At 41.9% G+C, this 15934-nt stretch overlaps 1 protein-coding gene across 3 annotated transcripts in view; it reads left to right on the forward strand.

The window, feature by feature from the left end:
- The window catches only part of LOC109921453 (AP-2 complex subunit alpha-2-like), an 89216-nt gene that overhangs the window by 36430 nt on the left and 36852 nt on the right, over positions 1 to 15934 (forward strand). For all 3 annotated transcript variants that reach the window (XM_048607091.1, XM_048607092.1, XM_048607093.1), the window contains exons 11-13: positions 1231 to 1413; positions 11922 to 12019; positions 13857 to 14088. In XM_048607091.1, coding sequence (XP_048463048.1) covers positions 1231 to 1413; positions 11922 to 12019; positions 13857 to 14088 — 513 coding nt within the window. The remainder of the gene's footprint in view (positions 1 to 1230; positions 1414 to 11921; positions 12020 to 13856; positions 14089 to 15934) is intronic.

A 15934-nucleotide genomic window follows, 5' to 3' on the forward strand; every position in this document is an offset into this window, starting at 1 on the left:
GGTGTTCCCATATATCTGCTGCCCTTGTCCTTCTAGATGGAAGTTGTCATGGGTTTGGAAGGTGCTGTCTGAGGATCTTTGGGGAATTTCTGCAGTGCATCTTGTAGATAGTACACACTGCTGCTACTCAGTGTCGATGGTGGAGGGAGTAAATGCTTGTAGATGTAGTGCCAATCAAGCGGGCTGCTTTGTCCTGGATGGTGTCAAGCTTCTTGAGTGTTGTTGGGGCTGCAGTCATCCAGGCAAGTGGGGAGTATTCTATCACACTCCTGACTTGTGCCTTGGACAGGCTTTGAGGAGTCAGGAAGTGAGTTACTCGCCGCAGTATTCCCAGCTTCTGGCCTGCTCTTGTCGCCACTCTGTTAATGTGGTGACTCCAGTTGAGTTTCTGGTCAATGGTAACCCCTGGGATGTTGATAGTGGAAGATTCAGTGATGGTAACACCATTGAATATCAAGGGGCAGTGGTTCGATTGTCTCTTATCGGTGATGGTCATAGCCTGGCATTTGTGTGGCGTGAATGTCACTTGCCACTTGTCAGCCCAAGCCTGAATATTGTCCAGATCTTGTTGCATTTGAACATGGACTGCTTCAGTATCTGAGGAGTCACAAATGGTGCTGAACATTGTGCAATCATTGGCGAACATCCCCACTTCTGACTTTATGATTGGAGGGAAGGTCATTGAAGCAGCTGAAGATAGTTGGGCCTAGGACACTACCCTGAGGAACTCCTGCAGAGATGTCCTGGAGCTGAGATGATTGACCTCCCACAAAGCAGGATACAAAGCAGGTGCAATTTTAGACTTTATAAATAGAGGTATTAGGTATAAAAGAAGGGTAGTTATATTCAGAAAGCTCTGGGTAGCATCAGCAAGTGTATTGATTGAGTCCTGGTCACTAGACTTTAGGAAAAATGTGAAGATGTTTGAGCAGATGCAGAGGAGGTGGATTGGAATGATTCCAGTATTTTTGAAGTGTAACCATTGCTGTAATGAAAAAAAAAAGCAACTACAAACAGAAGTCAGAAAATAATTACATAATCTGTTCAAGAATATTGCCGGAGCGATAATTATTGTTAAGGACACCAAGAAGAACTTACTCTTAGATGATATCTGTGATAATGCAGCACTTCCTGAGTGTCAGCTGAGATTTTGTTCTCAAATTTTGGGACTTTATAAATGGGGCCATTGAAGACTTTTGTAGGTCTGATGAGTCCATTTCTTCACTCTAGGTATTGAAAATAGCAATCCTGGCTGAGAGGTACGCAGTGGACTACACATGGTATGTCGACACCATCTTGAACCTGATCCGAATCGCTGGTGACTATGTTAGTGAGGAGGTGTGGTATCGAGTCATTCAGATCGTTGTCAGTCGTGATCATGTACAGGGGTATGCAGCCAAGACTGTGTTTGAGGTAAGTTATTATTTAACCCACGCTCTCAAATCTGGGGAGGTTGTCCCCTCATGATAATGGGTGTAGCACAATATGCATTTCAGCCATATTATCCATAAGATAACATTTCATACAATAGGTTGGATTGTGGTTGGTTTGGAGATGAAGTAGGAACTATTACCTGTCTATCTTAGTTGGCTGATTAAACTCAGATCAGGCAGGTAGATTCTGATTGGTCAGGGCATTGTAATACAGAATACAGTAGTCTCTGAATAGGAAAGGTGCAATAAACGGACAAGTTCCTTTTGCCTACAAGAGCAATCAGCATCTTCTTTTCATGCTATGTAAGTTAACATTGATAAGCACAAGACAAAAAGTTTTGACTTCTTTCTTATTAGCAGTTACTTGTGAACTTGGAGTGAGTGCGTGCATTTGCTGGCTAAGATAGTGTCTCAATCTTCAATGTGTGAAAACCTAATTTAGAATTGTGATTTGTGGTTTGCTTAAAGAGAAATCAGAAATTTTGAATTCTGTAGTAGCAATCTTTGAGCAGCCCATTTTCAAGAGCTGCATTGAAAGAGTAGCCTAATTAAGAATGGACTGAAACTGGATCCTAACTGAGTGAGCTCGGCCCTTTGTGTCAGAACATGTATAAAAAGCCAACCTAGTGTGACTTACAATAGAGTGTAGGGGTTAAATATCTCAAGGATTTCAGCAGAGGAAAGAGAAAGGTATTTGTTTCATTTTGTCTGAGCAAAGCAGCTGATTGGTGAGTGTTTCTAGTCTTTAAAGTGTAAGATCTTCAGTTTCTGTTCAGATCTCTGGTTGTTTTACTTTTGTTTTCTATTTTAAAAAAATCTAGTTAGGCATAAGATTAACATTAGAGCGTTAAAAATGGTAAATGATACAATAAAGTTAAGAATGGGGATCATTCAAATGTAAAGCACAGGGATTTTAGAGTGATTTTAACCACTTACTGTGTTGCAGCTGCAGCATGTGGGAGCTGCTGGGCACCAAGGTGATCCACAGTGAACACATCTGTAGCAAGTGTTTGCAGCTCGAGTAATTTCACATCCGAGTGGAGAAGCTAGAGTCTAGCTACAGACATTGCATCACATCAGGGATGGGGACAGTTACCAAAACATTTTGTTCCAAGAGGCAGTCATGCCCTTTAGATGAGGTCATGTGAACTTGGTCTGTGATCAAGGAGAGGGGGATGTGATTGTAGGAGAGGCAAGTATGTTGACCCAGAGTGCAGTCTGTATAACTGTCTAACATTAATGGGATTCTAGCAAGTTGTGTAGATAAGTGTGAGGATGGATACTGTTCTTTGCAGCTGTGAGGGAAGAGTCCAAAAGCTGTGTTGCCTGCCTGGTGCCATATTTGAGGTGCCAACCCCAGGGTTGGAGAGGAACTTGGAGAGAGTGGAGAGTGATTCAGTTGATGTCATCCATATTGATGCCAAATATTGATAGATACAAAAGAAAGTTCTGCTGAAAGATTTTAAACAATTAGGACCAAAACTGGAAAGCAGAACCTCCAAGATAATAATCTCAGGATTACTACCTGAGCCATGGGCAACTGGCACAAGGTAAATGAAGTCAAGGAATTAAATGAGTGGCTCAGGATTACTGTGAGAGGAATGAGTTTCAGTTTATGGGCACTGGCACCAGTACTGGGCTAGAAATGAGCTGTTTTGGTGGGAGAAATTTCACTTGAACTGTGCTGAGACCAGCGTTCTGGGGAATCAAATAACTAGGGCTGTAGAGAGGGCTTCAAACTAATGACAAAGGTTTTGGGAGAGGGGAAACGTAGACTTATAAAGAAAAAGGATACAGCAGCATTGCAGGGCAGCTATTTTGACAGTGATCCCCGGAGTGGGACAAGAATGGAAAGAATATGCAAACATAAAAAAAGCAGCAGAAGATCAGGTCACAAGGAAAAAATGGTTGAAAAAAGCAAAATTAATAGCTATTTACTTAAATGTACGTAGTACGTGGAACAAAATAAATGCATTAACAGCACAAAAAGAAGTTGCAGGGTGTGATCTTAAAGCCATTGTGGCAACATGGTTGCAAGGAGATCAAAGCTGAGAATGAAATATTCAACATCAGGTGACCTTTTGAAAGGACAGGGAAGAAGTGAAGGGAATGGTGTAGCTTTGGAAGTGCGATATGGAATTAATATGTTAGCAAGAAATGATCTTGCATTGGAAACTTTAGAATTCAAATGGATCGAGGTAAGAAATAACAAAGGGAGGAAGGCAATGGAAGGAATAGTCTATTGGTCCCCTTACAGTAGCTGTTTTGTTGGACAGCGAATAAATCAGGAGATAATGAGGGCATGTTAAAAAAAGCAGTACATTAATCATTGATTTTAATCTTCAAGTAGGTAACATTAGATACGGTCATACAGCACAGAAACAGACCCTTCAGCCCAACTCATCCATGCCGACTAGGTTTCCTAAACTGATCTAGTCCCATTTGGCTACATTTGGCACATATCCCTCTACACCTTTCCTATCCATGTACCTGTCCAAATGTCTTTTAAATATTTTAATGTTCACCTCTACCACTTCCTCTGGCAGCTCGTTGCATATGCATGCCACCGTATGTGTGAATACATTGCCCCTCAGGTCCATTTTAAATCTTTCCCTTCTCATCTTAAAGCTGTGCCCTCTAGTTTTGGATTCCCCTACCCTGAGGGAAAGACCTCTAATATTCACCTTATCTGTGCCCCTCATAATTTTATAAATCTCCATAAGGTCACTCCTCAGCCTCCTATACTCCAGGGGAAAAAAATTCCCAGCCTATCCACCCTCCCTTTATTACTTGAACCCTCCAGTCTCAGTAACATCCTTGTAAATCTTTTTCGTATCTTTTCAATTTAATAACATCCTTCCCATGGCAGGGAGACCAGAATTGTACACAGTCCTCCAGATGTGACCTTACAAATGTCTTGTCTTGTACAGCTGTGACATGACGTCCCAACACCCATACTCACTACCCTGACCAATGAAGGCAAGTGTGTCAAATGCCTTCTTCACCTCCCCACCTATGACACGGCTTTCAAGGAACTATGTACCTGCACCCCAGGGTCTCTTTGTTCGACAACATTCCACAGGGCCCTACTATTAATTGTGTAAGTCTTGCCCTGCATTTATTTAAATTAAACTCCATCTGCCAACGCTCGGCCCACTGGTCCCGTTGATCATGATCCTGTTGTACTCTTAGATAATCTTCTTCACTGTTTGCTGTGCCACTTATTTTTATGTCATTGGCAGATAGGAGATGTTAGCATTGAAGATGAACTTGTAGAGTAATTCAGGTCAGTTTCCAAGAATAATACAGATCATAGAATCCCCACAGTATGGAAGCAGGCCCTTCGGCCCAATAAGTCCACACTGACCCTCAGAGCATCCCACCCAGACCCATCCCTTTGTAACCCACCTAATCTACACATCCCTGAGCGCTATGGGCAATTTAGCATGGCCAATCCCTCTAGCCTGCACATCTTTGGACTGTGGGGGGAAACCGGAGCACCTGGAGAAAACCCACGCAGACACAGGGACAGTGTGCAAACTCCACACAGACAGTCGCCCGAGGGTGGAGTCGAACCCGGGTCCCTGGTGCTGTGAGGCAGCAATGCTAACCACTGAGCCACCTTTGTTGGATCCAACCAGGGATCAGGCTGTTTCGGATCTGGTAAGGTATAATAAAGCAAGTTTATTAAATGATCTCAGAGTGAAAGATCCCAAGGAAATAGAGCCCATAACATGGTAAAAAATAGCATTCAGTCTCTGAGTGAGAAACATGGGTCAGAAACAATTATGGCTGATTTAAATAAGGGCAACTACGAAGGAATGAGGGCAGAGTTGGCTGGTTGGGAAAGACGTTTAGCAGAAAAGATGGTTAATGAACAATGCCAGAAATTTAAGAAAGTAGTTCATGACTCAGAGCAAAGATATATCTCAGAAAGGAAGAAAGATTCTAGGAAGGGGATAAGCCAATCAGGGTTATCCAGGGAAGTTAAGATAGTATTAAATTGAAATTTAAAATCCATACAAAAGGTGGTAAATCAGAATTCCAAACATTCACTACACTCTGGGGGAAGAAGTTCCTTTATGTCTCAGTTTGAAACAAGTGACCCCTTATTCCGTAACTGTGCCCTTGGCTCAAGATTTTCCCCCTGATGGAACAGCTTCCGTATGCTTCCTTAGATACGTGGACTGAAACTGTACATCACACTCTAGGTATGGCCTCATCAACACCCTGTATAATTGGAACAAGACTTCTCTACTTTCAACTCGAATCCCCTAGCAAAATTCCATTTGCCTCCTTAATTACTTGCTGCTCCTACATTCTAACCTTTTGGTTCCAGTGCACAAGAACACCCAGAACCCTCTGTGCTGCATTTTTTGGAGAGCGTCTCCATGCAAGTTGTAGTTCGCCTTTTGATTCTTCCTATCAAAGTGCGTGATCTCACACTTTATTACATTAAACTCCATGTATTATGTTTTTGCCTACTCGCTCAACCTATCTATATCCCTTACAGATTCTTTGTCTTCATCACAACATACCTTCCCACCTATTTTTGTATTATCAGCAAATCTGGATACGTTATACTCTGGCCCCTCCTCCAAGTCATTAATGTAGATCATAAATATTTGAGGCCCTAGGACTGATCTTTGTGTCACAACACTAGTTATGTCTTTCCAACATGAAAAAGACCCACTAATCCTGACTCACTTGTCTTCGATATGTAACCAATCCTCAATTCATATTAATAGATTACCATCAGCTCCTATTTTGTGCAATAGCCTTTTGTATGGCATCTTGTTAAATGCCTTCTGAAAATCCAAAGGAACTGTATCTACCAGTTCTTTGTTATCTACTCTGCTCATATGTCTTCAAAGAACTCTAACAAATTTGTCAGACATAATTTTCCTTTCACAAAACCATGTTGCCACTGATTGTGTTCAGTGTTTTGAAATGTCCTGCTGCTTCTTCCTTAGTAACAGAGTATAGCAGTTTCCTAATTACAGACATTAGGCCAATTGGCCCGTAATTTCGTGTTTTCTGTCTCCTTCCCTTCTTGAACAGAGGTGTAACATCAGTGGTTTCCAAATCTACTGGAACCCTCCTGAAATCCAGTTAATTCTGGACTATTTCGACCAATGCCTCCACAATCCCTTCCTTTTAAAATCCTTGGACACGGGCCATCGGATTTTGGTCAACATCAAAAACAGAAGTTGCTGGAAAAGCCCAGCAAGTCTGGCAGCGTCTGTGAAGAAAAAAAAAATCAGTTTTAAAGTTTCGGGTCCAGTGACCGTTCCTCAGAACTGATGGTCCCTGCCAGGGATACCCGAACAACTGGGTCCGACGATGCCTATCACACAAACAACAACAGGAAGATACAGTATGCCCTGACACACTCGTCACGTTACCATACATCAAGAACATATCCGAACTGACCACAAGACTCCTACAATTATTGGGCATCAGAGTGGCATATAAACCTATGTTAACACTACGCCAACTGCTAACTTGAATCAAAGACCACTTACCCACTATGGACTGAACCAACGTGATATACAAGGTCCCATGCTAAGACTGCGACAAACATTACTTTGGACAGACAGGAAGGAAACTGGCCACAAGAATACATGAACACTAACTAGCAACAAAAAGACATGACCAGTACTTACTCATCTCCATTCACATGGAAAAGGGGAACCACCAGTTCGATTGGGATAACATTAGGATCCTAGGACAGGCCATATAGAGACAAGCACAGGAATTTCTAGAGGCTCGGTTCTCCACCAAGAAGGCCATCAATAAACATGTAGAATTAGACTCTATATGTACACCACTGCGAAGAAAAACCGGAAATGAGGTAAGCAATTCCAACGGACCCCAGAGTTTAAATACCAAGCGGGACAACATAACAGCACTTCATTGGAAGCTGCACTGATGATGTTACCCAGCAGGATAATGAAATGTCTGTGAACTAACGAACCAGCTCGGTGAGCGAACCAACCACGGCATCCAAAACCCGAGCTACATGGTGTAACGTCCTCCATCTGAGGCTGAACTGAATCTGTTAGAAGGATATTATTCTGTGGATGCCATCAGAGTTAGCTCAATCCTGATTAATGAAAATACGCATGCAGGTTTCCGTTGAACAAGAACAGGATGTGATATTGGTTTCCATGCAGTAGGATGAATCGACACTGTACAGCCTGCATCCAAGTGGAGTCAGTAACTGACCAGCCTTAGATGGAAACTGGCAATGTCTGGTTTAATTTATCTTTCCTTCACGAGGCAATTGCAGAAGCTGTGCCATTGAGTGATTAGGTGTCAGATAATTATGGGATCTGAGAATGTCATAAACTCATATTTAAGCCAGTATTTTATGTCTCCAATTCTTTTTTCAAAGGTATAGATATGACAAAAGAAAACTCCCAAAAGTCAGCTATCATCATGTATTCCATTGTGAACCTCTTCAAATGGGAAATTCAGACAAAAATATCAATTCTGCAGTTGCGCTAGACTGAGGTTCCATTCCTTGGTTCTGAGAGGGGTTTCAATATTCGGATAGCCTGTCGCTTCATACTCTTTATTCTTGTCAGTTCTCCAGAAATTCACTTACTGTTTTCTGGAAGCATTTCCACCTGTCAGTTTTATTTTGCTGTAACTGAAATTTCTAATGCCTTAAAATAATGTTTAAAGCAAAGACATTCAGAAAAATTACATATTTCACAGTAATGTGATTAAATTTTGCATTCAATTACCTTTTAATGCATTCATTTTAACATGAAGAACCTTTACTGTGGGAAAAACATGAAGTCACCTCACAAAAGATATAAGGAAGACAGATACCAGGTAAAGTTTGAGTCTGTTTTTGAAACAGTGTGTGAGAGCCGTGTACTGATCAAACATCTCATCTTGTTTTTGTGTTCTATTAAAGCCAGAGAGAATATTAAGCTAAAGTTGTTTTCCTAATCTTAATAGCTCTCATGTCCATAAAAACTAAAGCAAACAGTAAACACTGAAAAACAAGCTAACTTGTGTTTTACAAGTCTTTAGTAATTTGAATGTTTTCTTATTTAAGGAAACAGTTGAAATGAGGACAGTACTTTTAATTTACATCTGTGAAGTGAGCTGGAATTTGAAGGCTTGTGTCAACCCTCTATTAAGCTCCTGCTTTCCAAATCTAATCCGGATTGTTTACAGCCTTACTGACCTATCTCATAGCTTGCTGAATGTCTGACCCCGTAACTTTTCCGTCATAAAGGTTGCCTACTTCCACAGTCATAGTGTTGCCAATTCATCCACTGTCATTTGCCTCAAGTGGTCATTCCTTACATCCATGTCCTTGTTACCAACATCCTCAACCATTCAAAAACAGAATCATAGAATCCCTACATTGTGGAAACAGGCCATTTGGCCTGACAAATTGACACCGACTCTCCGAAGAGCATTTCACCCAGACTCACACCCCCCACCCCTGTAACCCTGCATTTCCGTTGGCCAATCCACCTAACCTACACATCCCTGAACACTATGGGCAATTTAGCATGGCCAATCCATCTAACCTGCACACCTTTGGATTGTGGGAGGAAACCGGGGCAGCTGGAGGAAACCCATGCAGACATGGAGAACATGTAGACTTCACACAGACAGTTGCCAGAGGTTGGAAATGAACCCAGGACCCTGGCCCTGTGAGGCAGCAGTGCTAACCACTGTGTGACTTTGCCACCTCAAACTGAAGACAAGAAATCGAAGGCTTGCCAGGGATTTGAATGCGGGACCTCTTGCATGTCTATACCGTACAAGGCCCCAACTGAGAATCATACCCCTAAACCAATGAGCCATCATTGGTTTGACAGCATCTGTGGAAAGAAAGCAAAGTTAATGTTTCAGACCCGTTGACCTAGTTCTTCAGAATGATCAGAAGAGGGGTCACTTGACCTGAAAGGGTAACTCTTTTTCTCTCTCTACAGATGCTACCAGATCTGCTGAATTTCTCCAGCAATTTCTGTTTTTGTTTCACATTTTCAGCATCTGCAGTTCTTTGTGTTATTTCAGTCCTCAACATGCTTTCCAGATTACACACCCAGCTTCCACTTTCTATAAACTTGAGACCATCTACACTCAGCTGACTAGATCTTAACATGGAGCAAATCCACCATTCATCAGTCCTCTGCAAGCAGTCTGACAATGTCGCTGAGCCAACCATGTCCTGATTTATAAATACTCTTTCTTGTATTCAAATCACTGCATTCACTTCCTCTCTTTTTAATTTGTTCATTGGATATGGGTAACACTGTTTGTGCACTTATTGCCCATCTCTGCTTGCCTTTGAGAAGGCAGAGGTGAACTGCCTTCTGGAATTGCTGCTGTTGTGGGTCGGAGGTGCATAAGCAAATCTTGAAGGTAACAGTTAGGGAGCTATTAAAAGGGGTGCTTTATCCTGGATGGTGTCAATTTTCTCGAGCATTGTTGGTGGAGCTGCACTCATCCAGGCGACTGGGGAGGTACATTGACTTGTACTTTGTTGATGGTGGTCTGACTTAGCGGAGTCAGCAGGTGAGTTCCTTGCTACGTAATTCTTAGCCTCTGACCTGCTCTTACAGTCATATAAATACAATGGCTATAAGAGCAGGTCAGAGGCTAGTCCTGTTGAATTTCTGGTCAGTAGGGTATTCAGCGAGGGTGATACCATAAAATGTCAAGGGGTTATAGTTAGATTGTCTGTTATTGGAGATGGTCATTACCATGAATATTAGTTGCAACTTGTCAGCCCAAGTCTGGTTATTGTCCAGGTTTTGCTGTATTTGAGCATGGACTGCTTCAGTATCTGAAGAGTCATGCGTGGTGCTGAACATTGTACAATCAATGGTGAACATCCCCACTTCTAACCTTATGATGGAGGGAAGATTATTAATGAAGCAGTTGAAGATGATTGGGCCTAGGACATTACCCTGAGGAACTCCTGCGGTGATATCCTCGAGCTGAGATGACTGATCTCCAACAACCACGACCATCTTCTGATGTGTCAGATGTGACTCCAACCAGCAGAGAGTTTGTCCCCCGATAGCAATTGATTCCAGTTTTGCTAGGGGCTCCTTGATGCCACACTTGGTCGAATGCTGCATTAATATCAAAGGCTGTCACCCTCACCTCACCTCTGGAATTCAGCCTTTTTGTCCATGTTTGAACCAAGGCTCTAATGAGGTCAGGAGTTGAGTGGTCCTGGCAGAACCAGACTGAGTGCTATTGAGCAGATTTTTCCTTTGCAGATGCAGCTTGATGCCATTGTTGACGACTCTTTCCATCATTTTGCTGATAATTGAGAATTGACTGAAAGAACCGGAATAGACAAGGTTAGATTTGACACACTTGGGAAATTATTTATATTGTCAGGTAGATGTCAGTGTTGTAACCGTACTGGAACAGCTTTGTTACAGGCATAGAAAGTTCTGGAACATAAGTCTTCAGTACTAACGCCGAATGTTGACAGGGCCCAGTCATCTAGTGCCTCCAACTGTTTCGTAATATCATGCGGGATGAATCAAATTGACTGAAGACTGAAAACTGATAACTGTGATGCTAGGGACCACTGGAGGAGCCCGAGATGGATCATCCACTCAGCGGTTCTGGCTGAAGGTTGTTCTGGTTGAGCCATAGAGACCTACAGTACCCGAAAAGGCGCTTTAGCCAGTCTTGTCCATGCAGGTCAAAAACAACAACCTAACAACTCTAATCCCATTTTCCAGCACTTGGCCCATAGTGGGTAAATGTTTCTTCCTGTCTACCCTGTTTATGCCTTCATAATTTTATACTTTTCAGTCATGTCCCCTCTCAATCCCCTCTGCTCTAAGGATCACAACCCCAGTCTGTCCAATCTCTCTTCATAACTAAAAGTCCATCCCAGGCAACATCCTGAAACATCTCCTCTGCATCCTCTCCAGTGCTTTCTCATCCCTTCTTTGAAGTTGATAAGCGAGATATACAGAGCTAAGCTATTCCATAACCAATGGATCATATCTAAGCTCTGCAGCCCTGCCATTTCCAGTCATGAAGACTTAAACAATTAACAGGAGGAGGAGGTTCCACAAATATCCCCATCCTCAGTGATGGGGGAGCCCAGCATATCAGTGCAAAAGATAAGTTTTCACTCAGCCATTACTATCTGTACCGTCAGACCCCTTGACATTAAGCTCTGAAATACCCTGTTTTAATACATTCTTTAAATCATGCCTCCGACTGAGCTTTCAACTATTTCATATTGTTTGATAGTCCAGTATCCGGATTTATTAGTGATGCTTGTTTTGATGGTAGTTTAGATACGTAGTTGTAAATTAAGAATAAGAATATTCCCATGGGGTTAGGTTGATTGCTTCCATATAGAATTAACACTGCACAGACTGGGAGGGCTCAATGACCAGTTTCTGTGCTGTAATTTCAACATAATTCACTGTAGAACATTGATCCTGAGGATTCATGTGTATTATTTCTTGACAGGTCCTCCAAGCCCCAGCTTGCCATGAGAACCTTGTGAAAGTGGGTGGATATATCTTGGGAGAGTTTGGAAACCTAATTGCTGGTGATCCAAGATCCAGGTTAGTTGGATTTGCTGCACTTGCTCTCCTTTGGAAAGTCACTTCTGCCTTCACCTGTATGCATATGCCCAGCTTCACTGTAGAGCATTGTATGGGGACTCCCACAATCATTCGGTCTCCAGCTAGCAAGGCCTGCAATGGGGGCAGTGGGCCATGCACCCCTCCGAATACCTCCTTATCGGCCATGATCTGCTGCTCCTGTCTCTGTATTTTTCAGCTTTTACACTGGTCGCTGGTTGTGGGCTTTATCCAGTCATTAAGATATAGCTACACTTGCTGCTTCACAGGTTAAAATTGTATTTGAAGGTCTCAGTATTGAGGCACAGTGGAGGGTACAGAGAGTAAAACATGATTCTGTGAGCTGGGACTGTATTGGTAGATGTATTCAGTAGTGGATCCAGCTCAAGTTAGCTAAGTTGGTCTAAACTGGAGATTGAATTTGACAGCTTTTTGGTGCAAGCAGGCCAAAGAACTTCAGATGCTGGAAACCAGAAACAAAACAGAAACTGCTGGAAAACTCAGGAGGTCTGGCAACATCTGTGGAGAGAAAGCAGTTAACTTTCTGGGCCCAGTGACTCCCTACCTTTATCAAGAGGGAAAAGGTATGCCCAGTCTTTTGTTACAGCAGTATGTTTGAGATTGTGTGATAGGTTTGTACCTGCTATATTAAACCATTGTATGAGCTGTTTTTCATTAATTTTATCAGAAAGGGTTTCCATAGCCTGGCTTTCTTTTATTTCAAACTTGACTCAGTTAATAGCATTTTAACTGTGTAGATTCACTCCCACTTCAGAGAATTACCGGGAGATTTACCAGGATGCTAGCGGGAGAGCTGAGCTATTGGGTCTGAGATATGAGAAAAGATTGGATAGACTGGGCTTGTTTTCCTTGGAGCAGTGAAGGTTGAGAGGGGTCCTGATAGAGGCATATGAGATGATGAGGGGCATAGATAGGGTGGATAGAAAGAAACTTTTTCCACTCGTAACAGGATTATAACTAGGGGCACAAATTTAAAGTAAGAGGTAGAAGGCTAGGAGGGGAGTTGAGGAGACAGTTTTTCACCCAAAGGATGGTGGAAGTCTGGAACTCACTGCCTGAAAGGTGACGGGGTGGGTGTTGGGTTGAGTGTGAAACTCTTGTAACATTTAGACAGTACTAAGATTGTTATTTGTGTTGCCACAGCTTCATGGACTATGGCCAAGAGCTGGAAAAAGGGATTCGTGTAGTCAGATCTTTGTTAATCAGCACAGTCACAATGGGCTAAACGGTCGTCTTCTGTACTGTAAACATCTATAAGGCTGTGAGAATTCAGCAAGTTATCTAAGGTGACATTTCAGTGTCGTGTTAACAGAAAGCTGCACTATTATAGCTGCTGTCTTTCAGATGACATTAATGTGGTAACCTGTCTGCCCTGTTAAATGGATGTAAGCATCCTACAGCATCATTCAAAAACGTGCTATTCTCCAGAATGACCTGACCAAGATTTATCCCCCTGAACTGATAACTGAAACCCATAAAAGTAAAAAACTGTGGATGCTGGAAATCTGAAGTAAGAACAGGGAATGCTGAAGGCTCCTCAGCAGGTCTGGACAGCATCCAAAGAGAAAGAAACAGAGTGAACATTTTGAGTCTGGTATGTCTGTTCTTCAGAACATTTTCTGTTCTTATAACCAAAACTGTCTGGTCCCTCAATTGATTGGTGTTTGGTGGAATTTAATACATTCTAGTTGTTTGCCACGTGACAATAATGATGATGTTATTTCAAAAATATTTCGTTGGCTATGAAGCACTTTGGAGCATTTTGAGGTTGTGAAAGTTCTTCTCTTTTGATTTTCAGCCCTTTAATACAATTCAGTCTGCTGCATTCGAAGTTTCACCTGTGCAGTGTACCCACAAGAGCTCTCTTACTTTCCACTTATATCAAGTTTGTGAACCTGTTTCCTGAGATTAAGTCGACCATTCAAAGTGTGCTCCGCAGTGACAGTCAGTTGAGGAATTCAGATGTAGAGCTGCAGCAAAGGGCAGTGGAGTATCTCAGGCTCAGTTGTATAGCGAGCACTGATATCCTGGTAGGTAGAGGACTCTCCAAGATGTATGCTTCTCAATGTCTCCACGTTGGCACCACTCTGTCCTTTTCTTGCCTGTGCTTTTATTCTTCTGCTGCCATCGCAACAATTATGTATTCAGATCTTTAATTAAATGCATATTTTTTGTGTGAATTGTAGTCACCATCTACTCTAGTTTACGGAATGTTAATATTGTTGGTCACACCTTAACTACTCATCTGTGTGTATTGGCATTAGCTTTTCCTGTGCCTAGCTTCTCTCAGTATAGTTTTGCTGACCCTGTCCCCTCAGTTTCTCCTGCTGGCCAGTGCCAGCTCCTGCTGTACCTTGCACTTGGTCTTGCCTTGACTCTCTTTTTGACTGTCTAATGAATTTCTTAAATACATTCCAGATAGTTGTCTGGAGCGATATGTTCTCGTTCCGACAACAGAGCAGACTTAGATGTGATGGTGAGTAATACATTAGACTGAGTTAATCTAGTCAAGGGAGCATTTATCTGACGTTGATTATAATATGATTGAAATTTTATTTCAGCATTTTGCTTGAAAAGATGCAACTTGGCACAATTTTTGATTGTAGATTTTGTCAGAATAACAAACTGGATGAGTCAGAGACTGATAGCAACAAACTGGTGAAATGGAGAATAATTACAATGGGACAAGACCAAAAAAGAGTTTATTTAATATTCCTTGAGGGGGAACGATCTGCTTAGTAAGTAAAACAACCATGTTTAACCTAAGAGGTAGCTTAAAACTAAAGCAAAGAGCAACAAGAATATTGCAAATTAATAGTCATGGTGTAGATATAAAGAAAGTCAAAGGAAGTCCGAAAGGACAGTAAGTGTGCTGGGACCTCAACTGTTCCATCTCTCATTAATGATTTAGATAGAGAGTCATATCTCTAATATTGCTGATAGCACCAAGACTAGTGTAATTTAGGAAGTAGTATAGAATATCAGTATTGATAGAGCAAGATATGTGCAGAACTGTGGCAGGCAATTCAAGGACCCATAAAGATTTGATGGGAATATTATTCAAATTCTGAAGAGCTGGAAACAATGGGAACTCAAACAGATCATGTAACAGCGCAAACATTTCATAGGTAAAAAAATTAAAATAACTAACTATCACTGGATAAAAAGCACCGAAGGAAATTAATGGGGTTAAACATGAGTAAGTCCCCTTGACCGAACGGGACACACTCTCGGATATTAAAGAAAGTAGCTACAGGGATCGTGGTTGCAGTGGTGGTAATCTTCCAGGAATCCTTAGATTCTGGAAAAGTCCCAGAGAATGGGAAAACTGCCAATGCAACACCTTCATTTAAAAAAGGGAAGGAGCCAAAAAAAACTAACCAAAGGCCAGTTTGCTTAACGTCTGTTATTGGGAAAATGTTACAGTCTATTTTAAAGGATGTAGTAGCAGAGCATTTAGAAACACACCATGTGAATTAGCAGAAATGTAATAGCAGAGTCAGCATGGCTTCATGATAGGGAAATCATGCCAGACAAATTTACTAGAACTCTTTGAGGAAGTTACAAGGAGGATAGGTAAATGCAAAGCAATGCATGTTATGGATTTGGATTTTCAGAAGGAATTTGGGAAGGTACCACATATTAGGCAACTTAATAACAGAACAGCCAGTGGTGTTGGAGTGGCATAGATAGAGGATGGGCTAACAAGTAGAAGACAGAGAATTGAGATAAGGGGGGTGCATTCTCAGGATGGCAACCTATAACTAGTGGCTTGCCGCAGGGATCAATGCTGGGGCCAGAATGATTTAAAATATGTGACAGATTAGGGAAGTGAATGGACTATTGCCAAGTTTATGGATGACACAAAAACAGGTG

This window comes from Rhincodon typus, chromosome 17, assembly GCF_021869965.1.
Source record: "Rhincodon typus isolate 14 chromosome 17, sRhiTyp1.1, whole genome shotgun sequence".
Taxonomy (NCBI): domain Eukaryota; kingdom Metazoa; phylum Chordata; class Chondrichthyes; order Orectolobiformes; family Rhincodontidae; genus Rhincodon; species Rhincodon typus.